The sequence below is a fragment of the Leptonychotes weddellii genome, chromosome 5, assembly GCF_054177405.1.
Source record: "Leptonychotes weddellii isolate Sample4059 chromosome 5, ASM5417740v2, whole genome shotgun sequence".
NCBI lineage: Eukaryota > Metazoa > Chordata > Mammalia > Carnivora > Phocidae > Leptonychotes > Leptonychotes weddellii.
The window spans coordinates 142,200,537-142,217,040 of record NC_138373.1 but is presented as its reverse complement, the minus strand read 5'-3'; the positions used below and the strand labels follow the sequence as shown (position 1 = coordinate 142,217,040).

At 38.3% G+C, this 16,504-nt stretch overlaps 1 protein-coding gene across 3 annotated transcripts in view; it reads left to right on the top strand.

Moving 5' to 3' along the window:
* WASHC3 (WASH complex subunit 3) overlaps positions 1 to 3,411 on the top strand; it is a 51,838-nt gene extending 48,427 nt beyond the window's left edge. For all 3 annotated transcript variants that reach the window (XM_031025913.2, XM_031025912.2, XM_006731302.3), the window contains one exon: positions 3,158 to 3,411. In XM_031025913.2, the coding sequence (XP_030881773.1) occupies positions 3,158 to 3,242 (85 nt within the window). In that variant the 3' untranslated portion in view covers positions 3,243 to 3,411. The remainder of the gene's footprint in view (positions 1 to 3,157) is intronic.
* The last annotated feature ends 13,093 nt before the right edge of the window (positions 3,412 to 16,504 follow it).

Genomic DNA, 16,504 nt, shown 5'->3' with positions numbered 1-16,504 from the left:
CTTTTTGTTGTCTGATTGCTGTTGCTAGGACTTCTAGTACTGTGTTGAACAATAGTGGCCAGAGTGGGCATCCTTGACATGTTCCTGATCTTAAGGGAAAGGCTCTTAGCTTTTCCCCATTGAGGATGATATTTGCTGTGGGTTTTTCATGTAAAGCTTTTTAACTTATAAAATACTTTCATACACATTATGCCTTTTGATTCTCATAATATCTTGAAGTTTTTCTCTTTTTTATATCCAAAAGGGACTAGTGTATGCTTTTTCTTATGTCTTCCTAGCAATTCCAAGTCAAAGTAGCATAAAATTTATTTTTAAATGAATGAAGACAAGCAATAACAAGTATTAGCAAAGATACAAAGAACATGGAACCCTTGTGCACTGTTGGTGGGAATGTAAAATAGTGTAGCTGCTATGGAAAACAATATTGCAGTTCCTCAAGAAATTAAGCATAGAATTACTATAAGGTTGTGCAATTCCACTTCTGGGTATATACCCAAAAGAAGTGAAAGCAGGGACTCAAACATGTATTTGTATACCATGTTCATAGTAGCATTATTCACAGTAGCACAAAGGTGGAAACAGCCCAGATGCCCACCCACAGGTGAATGGCTAAACAATGTAGTATATGCATACAAAGGAGTATTTTTCATCCTTAAATAGGAAGGAAATTCTCATACCTATTGCTCCTGCCAAATGGTCTAATGTCATCAAATTTTAACTGCAGTTACCTTATATTCTAGCTCCCAAATGACTTGTAGTTTCCAAATGTGGCATGAATTCCCCCCCCCCGCCTTTTTTTCTTTGTTCAGGACTCTCTCATCCCCACTTACTCCCATCTTTTCTGGGAAACTCCTACTCTTATCCTAACAGCCTTTACAAGTGTCTCCCCTTCTCTGAAATCTTCTCTAACCAAACCTCATAGAGTGAATTACTTTTTCTTCTCACATAAGCATAGTTACTACAACTGTATTCATGTATATCACACTATATAATAATAATCTGCATTTCTGTCTCCCTCTGAAATATCCCCCTAAAATATCAGCTTCTTCAGGGCAGGAACTACTTGTTATTCATTTCTGTATTTTCAGCACCTAACACAGTTCCTGGAAAAATGGTGGGCATGTGATGATGATGATGATGATGATAGAAGATAGCATTTATTTAATATACTTACTATGTGCCAAATATTATTTGATATACTTTACACATAATAATTCATTTTAATCATTTTTTAAAGATTTATTTATTTATTTGACAGAGAGACACAGCGAAGAGGAAACACAAGCAGGGGGAGTGGGAGAGGGTGAAGCAGACTCCCCACTGAGCAGGGAGCCCGATGCGGGGCTTGATCCCAGGACCCCGGGATCATGACCTGAGCCAAAGGCAGACTCTTAACGACTGAGCCACCCAGGCGCCCCTCATTTTAATCATTATAACAATCCAGTCAATTAGTTGGATCCAGAGTGGTTACCTAGCTTCCCCAAAGTTGCTCAAAAATGTAGCAAGACTGGGATTTGAATCCAAACAGTGTGACTCCAGAATCTGTGTTCTTAACCATTATGCTATACAGCTGTGATGATCACAAGTATTAAAAATGGCTACACACATAAATTAAGTATTTAATTTCAGCTCCTTCTAAGCTTAAGCTGCTTTTGCCCTTAAGTAGCATTTATTTTGGAGGCATCGTATACATTGTTTTATTTGTTTGAGCTGCCATAGATATAATTCGATGTAGTATTCAAATAATTCCTTCAGGTAATTTTTTCCTTTTTAACAAAGTAAAGAAAGTAAGAAATCACCTATATAGCAAAGAGAAATTTACTTGGAAAATGTTTCCAGTATTCATGCCCACTACTTTTAGAGTTCTTGCTTCTATGGAGAACAATGAAGACTATGGTCTTGTGTTCGTATTTTAGGGAGATGGAATATCAGTCAAAACTTAAACATGCTGTACCCAGCTTTAAAGTTTTACTATATTGAGTACATGTGACTTCCTCATAGGCATAAACTAAAATTGTACAGCAGATCAAATAGGTTTATGTTTGACCCATTGCTGGGAGCAATGCCAGCATTTCTCTGTTTTGTATCATGACAGATACAATATTAAAAAACATAAGCCAAAACTCAGCCATAATTTTTAATAACTAAGTGTAAATGGTAGATTGTACATTTTTTAATTTGAGTAATAGTAATTATATTTGTGGCAAAGTTTTATTGGTTAATGTCCTAACTCTTTAATAAGAATCAAGGCGCCTGAGGGAGAAATAAGTCTGGTAGGTTTCAATGCTATATCATTTTTCCTTTCCTTCTTAATTTCTCCAGAAGTATACTTTACTTGCTTAATTTACTTTCTTCATAAGAGTGAATAGAGGCTGAATAATAGTATTACCATATTGATTAAATGATTTACTAACAAACACTATAGAGCCTATCTAGTTGACTGTTTTGATGACACCATTAAATTTCATTTGGTTTATTATAATATATCCCTGCAAAGTTGGAGTTTAACCATTCTCATATCTCTTTGTTGTGCCTGGGGAATCTTTGAGACATTATTTTTGCCAGCTCATACTTTTTACATTCATTCTATGAAGATAAAATATAAATAAAAACACTCAACAAACATTAAGAACCTTCTTTTACCAGACCCTCTTCTCCCCTGCAAAATTTCCATATTGTTTGTTTCTTAATAGCCATTCTTTCACTCTCTTCCATTTTTAAATTTCTTTTTGCAGCTTTCCTGAAACATGAAGATTTTCCTTTTCTTTCCATTTCTAGCTTTCCTTTCTCTGTGCCTCCTGTACACTTGGAGACTGCAGAGATGTAGCAGTGGGCATGCCAACCTCTCTACATCGCATCTCCGTCTGTAGTTGGGTCTCCCTGGTAATGAGAAAGCAGAAAGTGCTGAAGTAGCACATTCCGTAAGGACTGGCAAGAGTAAACAGTGCTGTGGCCCATACAGGAACAGCACTTGGTCCTCATGGTGCTGGAGAAACCAAAGAGAAGCATGCTGTGGAGAGCAGGAGACTCTTTCAGTTAAGGATGTAGACTTGGCAGATTTATTAGCAGCAATATTCTAGGATGAACCTAATTTACAGTTAGTAAATTCTTTTTTTCAGCTGGAAAAACCTTTAAAAATTGTTCCTTTCTCTTTCAGGAGGCCAGATGCTCCAGTGCCTGATGGTGAAGGTGAAAAAAATACAGAAGAAAGTTCAGACAGTGAATCTTCTTTTAGTGACTAAGCTTAATTTTGATAACAGTTACATATACATGTGTAGGTATACATTTACATTCTATAAGAAAGAGAACCTGAACTTGAACTCTAGTCATAAAAACATCAACTGGCCATATATCCACCGCCAAACCTCCTCTATGTTAAAAAAATAAAAATAAAGCATTTATAACCTGGCAGTATGTCTTGTTACCAAAATACAGGCCTATGACTGAAAAATAGAATAACCTAAATAAAGTGCTGTTAGTGCTACAAATACTAAGATGGGATATTTCAGGGATGAGGTGAGCATTGAAAATGAAGTCAATGAGTGAGTTCGGCGATCAATGATAGACTCATTGCAAAAAAAGTGAATTTGGCTAAGTGAGTTATTCAATTTTTGTGACTGTTTTAGCATGAAAAATATTATGTGCATTTGTATTGTAAGAGTAGTTAAGAAGTTTCTGACAGAGACTAATACCAGATTTAAATATTCTGTGACAACTTGAAGCTTATATGTCATAGAAAGTGTGAATTTGGAATTTATTGGTCATATTTGTTAGCATATAGAGCTTTTCACCACTTGTCCATTAGTTCCTATGCTATTAAAGTATCAGATATTCTTAGAATATTTATTATCAGATAGAAATTGAATTGAAGCTAGTTTCAATGTGTCTCAGAGTCAGCAAGCGTCTTGTGATCAGCTCTTTTATTGCCTAAACAGAAAAAAAAATATTTAAAATGCTGTCCTCACCTTACCAAATAATTCATGAAGAATTATTTGCACACAGTGTAGAAAATTTCTAAAATACTTACATGAAAAGATATATAAATGCATTTTATTAATGGTGCTCATCTTAGTTTATCCCACCTGAATGTAGACCCTGAGAAAAGGACTTGAGTGTAAGGATGTCATTTGTGAGGTAATCACAGGATGCAGAAGTGAGAGAACAGGAAGAGCAAGAGGAAGAAAACCAATACAAAAGTATATTATCAAGGTTGCCATTTTGGGCTCTAAGACCTGAGGAGCTTACAAAACGCCTCCCAAAAATGCCCACCTAATACAGATAGGATAATTATTAACCAGTTTCCATCCCCCATTAGTTGAAAGTTACCTCCAGGAGCATTGACTACCCCCGCACTTCTGGGCTGTACTTTTGTGTGGGAAGGCGGGCTTCCAACATTGAAAAAGGACTTGGAACAGAAAACAAAAAGATGCATGGCTCACACTTGTGGTGGGATTTCAGTAGCAAAAAAGGACAAGTCTGAGCTCAGAAATGTCAAGTGCATTTGTAGCTGATAGCAGAAGTTGACAAGGGAATGTGATGTTGGGCAAAAGAGGTGTGTGTTGCTGAATAGTTCTTGCCTATGCAGAGCTGCTTGAGTCCCATGTTAAGTCCACTCCATCACTGAGTCTTCAAGGTGGTGGTCAGCCACATTCTATAAAAGACTATTCAGAAGGATTAGACAAGCTACAGTTCCTGTTATTACTGAACCCAAGGCCAAAATATATTCATTATCTCCTTCCTCCTCCCCTCATTTGAGGTTTTCATTGCTCTCTGCCAGAAACTCAGCTGGTCTAGTTTGGTCGACTGCTAGAGCGAACCAGACCTTCATCTCTTCAGAGATCTACGGACTTGGTTACTTTGCCCTTTTTTAGGCTATGATTATCACAATTGTTTGTTTGCTGTTCTCACCAGCCTTGGAAACATCAAGACATGCCCCCGGTGAATCACCTGACACATCCTCACTGTTTCATTTTGTAGTCACATTCCTAGCTCCTCATGTTAACCAACATATTAATTCCCCTTTCTTGCCTGTTGTCCCACAGACATGAGCAGCCCAACAGGACCAGTTGGCAGCTGTAGCTTCAGTTTTGTGGAGTCCTTACAGTGCTTCCTGGTGGAAGTGTGCGAGCTTCTTCCCTTTACCCTGTCAGGATACAGGACCTCCAGTCCAGCAAAGCCTAAGGTGGTAGGAATGGGAAACACATTCTACAAGTAGCTCACTGGGAATGGTGGTAAGAAAGGCCAGTCCTATTTCTATCCTCTTGGTTCCTGCACCTCGCAGTTGGGGACATGGCATCATATATTGGCTATTGGTATAGTACATGTATCATGTCCTGGTAAGTGGGATCTTAATCCTACAGGATGTTATACCTGAGCTGATGCCTAAGCTGACCCTATAATAGGTCATTTCATTGTTCTAGATTAACTGCTTCTGGATAATGATGTATATGTAGATTCATTGATCTAATTGTTCATGTTCTTCATTTGCTATAAAACAGTTCATTTGGGGCGCCTGGGTGGCTCAGTCGTTAAGCGTCTGCCTTCAGCTCAGGTCATGATCCCAGGGTCCTGGGATTGAGCCCCGCATCGGGCTCCCTGCTCGGCGGGAAGCCTGCTCTCCCTCTCCCGCTCCCCCTGCTTGTGTTCCTGCTCTAGCTATCTCTCTCTCTGTCAAATAAATAAATAAATAAATCTTAAAAAAAAAAAACAGTTCCTTTGTCTGAGGCAGTGTAATGCAGGATACTATGTTGGTAATAGCCATTCTGTAGACCATCAGATAGTAATGGTGGCAGAGGTACTGCTGGAAAGGAGGGCAAGCCTATAATTAAGAGTACAAATTAATTACTATACAAATGAATTACTTCCTCTTTTGGGGTGGAAGGAAATTAATGCACACAACTTGCTACCAAGTAGTTAGTTGATTTTAATAAAGGGATAGTACCAAATCATTGGTCTCTGCTTGTGACAGATCACATATTCAATAGTGGTAATAACTAGATCATCCTTAATGAGAAAAAATCCAAGCTACTGGGCCCATCGCATGCATGGCCTTGATGATTACTCCATTCATGGGTTTTATGTGCAAGCCTGAAGTGGTTACGGACAAGACTGACTGAAATCTATTGGAATCATCCTGTCTGCCTGATCTTTGCTTCCTCACGTGAGTTTTTTCTCATTGACATTCCATGATACAAAAATCTGCACATTTTGCCATAGTCAAAAATATTTTTTTTTTACTCTTAACTCAAGCCATGTCTTTCTCTATCAGCATGGATGACCAAGTGTACTGTTTGAAGCGCTCTATCCATCAGGAAGATTTTTCCCTCACCACTAATCTCTGTGGCCTCCTCTGAGAGAGGCAATAGTATAGAAGCCAGCCATTGTTGGCTCACACCAACGTATCAAGCTGGTCCATCCATGAACAAGGCCTACTTTTTCCTTATCTGTCACCTGACATGTTAATATTGCAAAAAAGAGCTTCAGCTCCTCACCTCTTCCTGTTTCCATGCCTTTTGCCATATAATTTTGCATTGCCTCCCCACTCTGGGTGGAGCATTCTGCCACACCTTTTGACTCTGAATTTAGCCATGTGATTTTGCTCTGGACCAACAGAATGTTAGCAAATGTGATCCAAGCAGAGGCTTGAAAAATACTTTGATGGTTGGTGTTGCCTCTGCCACTGACATAAGAACATGACTGGGATAGTCTCCTGAAAAATGAAAGATATGTGGAGCATAGCTAAGTTGTTCCAGAAACCCAGCAGCCAAGCTCAAAATGTGAGCAAGCCCAGCAAAGACCAGAACATATGCCTAGCCAATTCCCAGCTGGCCTTAGATGTGTTATTAATAAATGCTCATCACTGATTCTCATAAAGATTTTTTTGATTATTATATGGCATTACTGTAGCAATAAATAACTGATACAACTGATCATAGGGAATTCCCAATGAGATCATAGGAATAGGTTGAAGGAGATGCATTAGTGCAAAAGAGGTAAATTATAGGGAATCCAGGTTACCTGTCCCTGTAACTTACACATGCCCTCTGGACTTACTCAGGCTTGATTCCAAATGCATCATTTCCATCGAATGATGGATTACTCTTGTGGCTATCTGACCTTATGATTTGGTGAATCTGGTAATATCCACCGCTTGATGGGCAGCTCCAGTTAATCGCTTGACATCAGATTTTCAGTTTCTGATAAATGCAGAGACATACCAGGAGTTGCTTTTCAAACAAAGAGAAAGCATGACTTTGCTCCAGAACCTAAGATCTTGTGCTGTCTATTAGAACTTGCCAGAGATGCTACACAGTGTCCTACCTCAGGTATCTGCAGTGTCTGTCAATGGATAATCTGTCATGTAATCAGCTGAGCAGCAGGGCAAGTTATGTCATAGCCTGAACCTGGAGCACAGCCTTCTGTGCTCTGGACTCTATTTGAAACTAGCAGCCTTCCAAATCTCCCCACAAATGGGTGAAGGCAGTATTTGACTTTCAAAAGCCAAAGTCCCCAACATGCTATACCTCTTTCTTAATGGTACAGGGTGCAAATCCAGTAACTTGTCCTTTTTTTTTTTTTATGTTCAATTAGCCAACATATAGTACATCATTAGTTTTTGATATAGTGTTCAATGATTCATTAGTTGTGTATAACACCCAATGCTCATCACATCACATGCCCTCAATACCCATCACCCGGTTACCCAATCCCCCCCCTGCTTCTGTAACCCTCAGTTTGTTTCCCAGAGTCCAGAGTCTCTCATGGTTTGTCTCCCTCTCTGATTTCTTCCCATTCAGTTTTCCCTCCCTTCCCCTATGGTCCTCTGTGCTATTCCTTATAGTCCACATATGAGTGAAACCATATGATAATTGTCTTTTTCTGCTTGACTTATTTCACTTAGTATAATACCCTCCAGTTCCATCCATGTCAATGCAAATGGTAGGTATTCATCCTTTCTGATGGCTGAGTACCTTGTCCTTTATCCTGTCCCAGCATTCTCCAGACCATTGGACCCCTAAAATCTGCAAGGATCTGAATCTTCTATCTTCTAGCATGTGTCTTCTATCTTCTATCTTATAGGGCACCAAGAGTTCCTTCCACTTCCTCTTCACTAAATTTAGCCTGATTTACCAATACAAGTTACCAGCATGAGGTTTTGTGGAATATCAGGATGAACAAGATTCCTGCAGACTACATAGTGAGAGAGTAGGAGAGTTAACATAACCCTATGACAGTAGGTTAGCACGCATTGCTATCCTTCCCATGTATATAAACACTTTTGATGTTCTTAATGATTGAAAAAAAGTTTTCCAGATCAACAGTCGTATCCCATGCCAGAGGCTGTGTTGATATGTTCCAGGAAAGGTATCATATCTGGCATAGGAGCCGTGATTGGCATGATCACTTGGTTAAGTTTATGATAGTCCTTTGTCTTCTACCGTGGTCCTTGTGATTTAGCAGGGTGATACAGGTGAATGCAGAGGGTACCACCTCTGCATCCTTCAAGTGTTTGAAGATGGTGCTAATCTCTGCAATTCCACTCAGAAGGCAATATTTTTTTCTGGTTTACTATCTTGGCTGGGGTGGCAGGGTGCAATTTTAGGGATTTCTACTTGATCCTCCCTACCATAATGGATTTTATTCCATAGGTCAGGGAATCAATGTGAAGCTGTTAAGAATATCCTGAGTATGTACTCAGAGACCAGGGAAATAGCCACAGGGACCTATCTAGTCCAATTGAAAGTACTGTAAGATGGACTGGAGCCCAGACTTTGTTACCTGGTGTCCATAACCCCACTCTAATTGAGGAAAAATGATGACATCTTAGATTACTTGATATCAAGTCAATTTGGCCCTCTAGACAACAACATTTAAAAGGATTAACTATTCCCCTTTCTCCATTGTACAGTTACTTTGACAAGTAGCTTATGGTTCTTTAAAGAAAGACTAAGGAAATATTTTTTATATATACTTGTAGTGGAAAGGTGGCATTTTCCTCTTTAAGATTTTATTTATTTATGAGAGAGAGCACGACAAGGAGCAGAAGGAGAGGGACAAGCAGACTGTGCACTGAGCACAGAGCCTGACACAGGGCTTGATCCCACAACCCCAAGATTGTGACCTGAGCCGAAATCAAGTCGGCTGCCCAACCAACTGCACCCAGGTGCCCCAAGGTGGCATTTTTCAAAGGGATTTGGCCTCCTTTTCGATGGATGGACATGATGAGATAATAATTATAGGGAAACACTTCTCCTTTATAGCAGCTGACATCAGCCTTTTCACCAGCTCATGCTTTTTTGGGGTGTTACAATGAAAGCTACACTCTAGTCTGCTACCTTCTACCTTGAGCATGAGGTACACCATGGTATATTAATTACCAACAAAGATCCCTGCTTACCAGGGAATCTTTTTTTTTTTTTTAAAGATTTTATTTATTTATTTGAGAGAGCGAATGAGAGACAGAGAGCATGAGAGGGAGGAGGGTCAGAGGGAGAAGCAGACTCCCTGCTGAGCAGGGAGCCCGATGCGGGACTCGATCCCGGGTCTCCAGGATCACGACCCGAGCCGAAGGCAGTCGCCCAACCAACTGAGCCACCCAGGCGCCCCTTACCAGGGAATCTTGATTGCCACTTCAACTTGGTGCCACTTTGCCACTGATGATTGAATATCACTATCTGCCTCCTGCCATTATGGAATCCTACCATCTCAATCAATACTAGAGAGCACAATTCTATGGTATCATATCCCCTCCTGTGAATTCTGGCCTACAGAATGTAGCTACCACTGACTTTTCTCAGAGATGTTGGTGCCAGCCTCATTAGTTACATTCTTTATTTCCTTAGTAAAGAGAGTTCTCTGGATCCTTCCTGGGAAAATAGTTGGTTGGCTCTCTCAACACAAGAAATAAATCCATTCTAACATTCCCACCTCTCAGCCCCTGACCTCTTCCTCAGTACTTTGACAAGGCGATTTCAGCATCTCCATCTCACTTTATGTAGGCCATCATGACCAAATTTCATGAAGTCATCCCAACAGCCTATTAGCACCAGCTCCATTGCCAGGATGTTAAATCTTGAGTCATAAGAGTGTGCTCTCATGTCAATAAACTCTCCTCTATCCAGCCTTATATTCTGCCCACTCTGGTCCAGCAGACTCAAGATCTATTCCCACACATGTTCTCCAAATCTCTGCCAGTGCTTGTTAGCCAGTTCCTAAAATTCTTTCAGTAAATAGGCTCTTTCTTCCCAGATCAAGGACTGTATTTTCTCTCTCAGCTGAAACTTGACATTATTCTCAAGGCAATAGGGGAAGATAAATACTGAGGTGGCAGGGGTTATTTTACATGGAAGGCATCCACTTCAAGTGAACACTGCATGGTCTCCAGGTAAGGCAAGGCTGCTTTCCTCTAGTAAAGGAGAAAATACTGCTTTGGCTGGCATGATATTCAAGCTGCTCAAGTGCATCCACCCAAGTTTTTTCATCTCAAATCTCAGTCCCTCTCCTTCAATATCAGGGCTGTGACTGTAGCAAAGCAGACTTGTAGAGACTGCACATATCATCTCCTTTGCAGGTCTGCCACTCTTAAACTCTGGGCCTGATTTTCACCACAGCTGTCCTACAGCTGAGGAGATAATGGTGTCTTTAAATACTACAGAAGTGGCCTTTGGCTTTCAGAGTGCCCTAAGATGATAGTTGGTGGATCTGAGTCTTTTACTTCCTTTTTTCAAGGTTTCCAAGACAATTAACAAATGCTAGTCAATTCCACAATCCTTTGCCCACAAATCATTCTAGTGACAGAGCTACTGGATAACTTATGGCTTCTTGTCCCAGTCCACCACAAGTGAGATTCTTATGAATTGTGATGCACACCAGAGATTACCATCATCCTGTTTATTCTTAAAATAGGATAGGGGTCCAAGTTCTAGAAGCCCATCCTAAGTATCTGCTTTCCACTATCATACCAAAGTCCTATGTTGTATTCCTCCTAAAAACAGATCTCAAGACAAACACTCAGGCACAAGAAGTTTTTTTTGCCTCCTGGGGGAGGCAGGAGTGAGAGCAGGAAGAATGAGACAGGGAAGAAAATACAATACAAGGATATATTATCAAGATTTCTACTGTGGGTGCTTGGGACTTGATTCCAAGACCAGCACCTCCTTAGAAATGAACAGGTGCATAAAAAAAAAACTTAATTCAGATTTTCTATATCTTTGATGAAGTTTTTTTGTCTGAGAAGGGTGTTTTGGAAAATCTATTCTCAAACACTTTCTACAATCAAAATGTATTATTTTATATTAAAAATAGTTTTGTGTTATAAAACAAATAAAAAAGTATAAACAAAACAAAAAGAAATGAACAGGTGCTTCCCAGAATTGTCCACCAGAAGGACTAGAGACTGGATCATCTGTCCACTAGCCCTGGACCCATTGGTTGAGGACATTACTCCTCTACATTTCTGGGATATAGTTGCCTATGCACCTTGGTGGCTCCATGGCCTTGGAAAGGACACTGTGTCAGAAAGTGGAGAAATGGAACATTCATTGGAGATGGGTTGCTATCACCAAAAGGTGAGTCTGAGTACAAGTCTACTACAGCTGTGGCTAACAGCCAAGGTGGGACTGGGGGATGCGTTGCAGGGCACTACCAGAAGCTTCCACTGCAGACAATGCTTCTTCTAAACCACCAAATTGGCCTGAACTTGCCTTTATTTAAAATGTATAATTTTTGTCTTGGATTGGATGGTAAGCCACACTCAAGATTTTCAGAACCTTCTCATTACAAATTTTAGTTTTTAAAATCTTCCAAGAATGAGCAAAGGATAAACAATGACTAAATCTCTATCTTTATAGTCTGTTGTAATTATAATACAATTTTTAAATGTTTTCTTTTACACATACCCTGCAGAGTTTTTCTGTGAAAGTTTTATATCTGAACCAGAGCATGGCTCCTGTTAGAGAATAAATTGTGTCCATGTGCTCTTGAAGAGTGCCCAGACAACATAACATTCAGTGAAACTGTTTTGTTTCTGATCAAGTTCTTCACAAAAACAAGCTTAATTTCTAGGATCCATGAAGAACTTAAATTCTCACAATTTAAGTCCTCTACTTTAATAGCTGCTGCAACGCTGCCAAAGTGTCTTTTCAAAAACAATCATTTTTACCTTTCTCATTAGGAAGATTAATAACAAAAGCACTGACACTAAAGTGAGTGTCATTCTGACTTGGATTTTGAATAGGTAGCTTAAACAAGAGACATTTATCTTCCTTTGGAACATGAAGTGTAAAGATTTTATTTGTGACTCCATTTTCTCTCTTCCCCAAACAATATTACTTTAGATTGGCAGCTTACAAGTAAATAAACTTGGGAAAAGTTCATTTTACAATATCTACAAATCATTTATTAGTCATCTGTGTGTACTTATGTTCAAATTGATATGAGCAGATTAAAATACTTTAGAATTAAGCACTTCATAGTTAACTTTGCAAATATTTTTTCTCAGTAAATTCTGAGTATTGGAATAATAACATTTTTAAATCTAGAAGAAATCTTAGCAAATGTCTAGTCTAATTGCCTCTTTTTTACAAGTGGATAAATTGAAGCCCAGAGGTGTTGAAGGATTCTCCCAGGAAACATAAGAAAGAAAAGAAGTTTAGTTATATAAACAAAAATACTTTATCAGTTAAAAAAAATTATCAGTAATATCCTTATCTTAAATATTAATGCTTTTGGTTATCTGTACAAAAGCAAAATACTTAAATTTTTAGTAATCTTATTAAAAGTTCACATTGTAATCTGCAAAGTGGAGTTGTGAAATTTTTTTATATTTAAGGAAATTCTAACATCAATTCTAACATTCAGTTTTTTCACTTGTATTATAATATGTGGCCATGTGGCAATCAAGTAAAGTTACTTCTACATTTTCTTAGGGACATCTTAACCATACTGGTTTATGCTTTACTATACTGTAATTCTTGTTTTCCAGATCAAACCTTAGAAAATTCTAAGAAACTGGCTGCACAGTTTTTAAATGGCCAGTATAAACACAGAATACCTAGATAGCAAAGTCAAAAAGCCTCAAGGATAAAATCTATGACATAATTCCATAAAAGAAACAAACTGTCAAAAATCACTCCAAAAGAAATAATCTGAATAGCCTTACATCTACAAAAGAAGTTGAATGTATAGTTAAAAACATTCCCATAAAGAAAACTGGACACCCACGTGACTTCATTGGTGAATCCTACCTAACATTTAAGGAAGAAATAATGCCAAAATCCGACCACACATTTAAGGAAAAAATAATGCCAATTATACACAAACTCTTCTAGAAAATTAAAAAGGGGGAACTACTTCCCAAGTCATTCTATCAGACCAGTATTAATCTGACACCCAAGTCAAACATGTTATAATAAAACTATAGACTGATATTCATTATGAAAACAGAGGTAAATGTTCTTAAAATTTTCTTAGCAAATTGAGTTTAATACCATAGAAGATACACAGATGAATACATACATATTCACTAGAAATGTGACGAGTTGGTCATCATGTATCATTAGGGAAATACAAATTAAAACGACAATGAGATTATACCACTTACCTATTAGAATGACTAAAATCCAAAATCCTGATAAAACTAGATGCTGGAAAGCCTGCAGAGCAACACTAAAACTCCTTTATAGCTTATGGAAATGCAAAATAGTGGGACCACTTTGAAAAACAGTTTGGTAATTTCTTAAAGCTAACATAGTTTTATCATACACTAGCCACACTCCTAGGTATTTATCCGTTTGGGTTGGAAACTTATATCCACACAAAAACCTACCCATGAATGCTTATAGCAGCTTTATTCATAATTCTCCAAACTGGAAACAACCAAGATGTCTTTCAATACGTGAATGAATAAACAAATTCTGATATATCCACAAAATGGAATATTATCCAGTAATGAGAGGAAATGTGTTATCAAGCCATGAAAAGACACACAGGAACTTTAAAGCATATTGGTAAGTGAAAAATCTACATATTGTATGATTCCAACTACATGACATTTTAGAAAAGGCAAAGCTACAGAGATAGTAAAAAAAAAAAAAAAATCAGTTGTTAGGATGTGAGGGGAGTGAGGGTAGAATGAATAGATGAAGCACAGGATATTCTTAGGGTAATTAAACTATTCTGTATGAAAGTGTAAAGTGATGGATACATATCATTATTCATTTGTCAAAACCCATAGAACTGTACAAAACAAGGAGTGAACCTTAATATGAACTGTGGACTAGTTAATAATAATGTACCAATATTGGTTCCTTAATTGTAACAAAAAATGGTCCATTAATTATAACAAATGCATCATACTAATGCAATTTGTTAATAATGGGGGAAGCTGGAATGAGGGGAGTGGAGTGTATATATTGAACTTCTCTACTATTTGCTCAATTATTCTGTAAATGTAAACTATACTAAAAACATCCATTATTTTTCATCCTTAGAGATGAGAATGGAATAATGGTTTTTTGAAGTTTTTATTTAAATTCCAGTTAGTGAACATATGGTTCATTATAATATACTGTTATATTAGTTTCAGGTGTACAATATAGTAATTCAATACTTCTATAAAACACCTGGTGCTCATCACAAAAAGTGGACTCCTTAATCCCCATCACCTATTTAACCCATCCCCCACCCACCTCCGCTTTGGTAACCATCAGTTTGTTCTTTGTAGTTAAAAGTCTGTTTCTTTGTTTGCCTCACTCTCTTTTTTCCCCTTTGCTCACTTGTTTTGTTTCTTAAATTCCACACATAAGTGAAATCCTATGGTATCTGTCTTTCTCCGACTGACTTATTTTGCTTAGCATAATACTCTGTAACTCTATCCATATCATTGCAAATAGCAGATTTCATTCATTTTTATGGCTGAGTAATATCCCACTGTGTGTGTATGTATATATACACACATATATATACACAATACATATATAGATACATATACTACACACACACACACACCCCCCCCACATCTTCTTTCTCCGTTCATCATGGATTGGAAGTACAGATATTGTTAAAATTTCTCTAGTACCCAAAGCAATCCACACATTTAATGCAATCCCTATGAAAATTCCAACAGCATTTTTCACAGAGCTAAAACAATCCTAAAATTTGTATGAAACCAAAAGGACCCCAAATGGCCAAAGCAACCTTGAAAAAGAAAGGCAAAGCTGAAGCAAACAATTCTGGACTTCAAATTATATTACAAACCTGTAGTGATGAAGATAATATGGTACTGAAACAAAAATATTTGACACATAGATCAATAAAACAGAATAGAAAACTCAGAAATGAACCCACAACCATATGGTCAATTAATCTTCAACAAAACAGGGAAGCATATCTAGTGGGAAAGAATCTCTTCAACAAATGATATTGGGAAAACTAAACCACTGTCTTACACCATACGCAAAAATAAATTCAAAATTTATGTGATAAATGTGAGACCTGAAACCATAAAAATCCTAGAGGAGAACACAGGCAGTAACTTCTTTGACATCAGCTGTAGCAACTTCTTACTAGGTATGGCTCGGCAGCAAAGGAAATAAAAGCAAAAGTAAAATATTGGGACTTCATCAAAATAAAAGGCTTCTGCACAGCAAAAGAAACTATCTACAAGACTAAAAGGCAACCTATGGAATGGGAAAGGATGTTTGCAAATGATACATCCAAAGAAGCGTTAGAATCCAAAATATATAAAGAACTTACAAACTCAACACCCAAAAATGAATAATCCAATTAAAAAATAGAAGACATGAGGGGCGCCTGGGTGGCTCAGTTGGTTAGGCGACTGCCTTCGGCTCGGGTCATGATCCTGGAGTCCCGGGATCGAGTCCCGCATCGGGCTCCCTGCTCGGCGGGGGGTCTGCTTCTCCCTCTTCCCTCTCGTGCTCTCTGTCTCTCATTCTCTCTCTCTCAAATAAATAAATAAAATCTTTAAAAAAAAAAAAAATAGAAGACATGAATAGACATTTTTCCAAAGAAGACATACAGATGGTCAAGAGACACATGAAAAGATGCTCAACATCACTCATCATCAGGGAAATGCAAATCAGAACCACAATGAGATATCACCTCAACCGTACCAGAATGGCTAAAATCAACAACACAAACAGGTGTGGAGGAGGAGCAAGATGGCAGAGGAGGAGGAGACCTAAATTTCATCTGGTCCCAGGAATTCAGGTAGATAGGTATCAAACCATTCAGAATACCTACGAACTCAACAGGAGATCAAAGAAAAGAATAGCAGCAACTCTCTGAACAGAAAAGCGACCACTTTCTGGAAGGTAGGACGTATGGAGAAGTGAATCCGAGGCGATATATGGGAAGATAGACCGTGGGGGGAGGGAGCCTCCATAAGCCGCTAGGGCAAGTGATAGAGCAGCGGAACACAAAATCAGAACTTTTAAGATGTCTGCTCTGCTGACAGACGTCGCTCCAGTGGCTAAGTGGGGGTGGA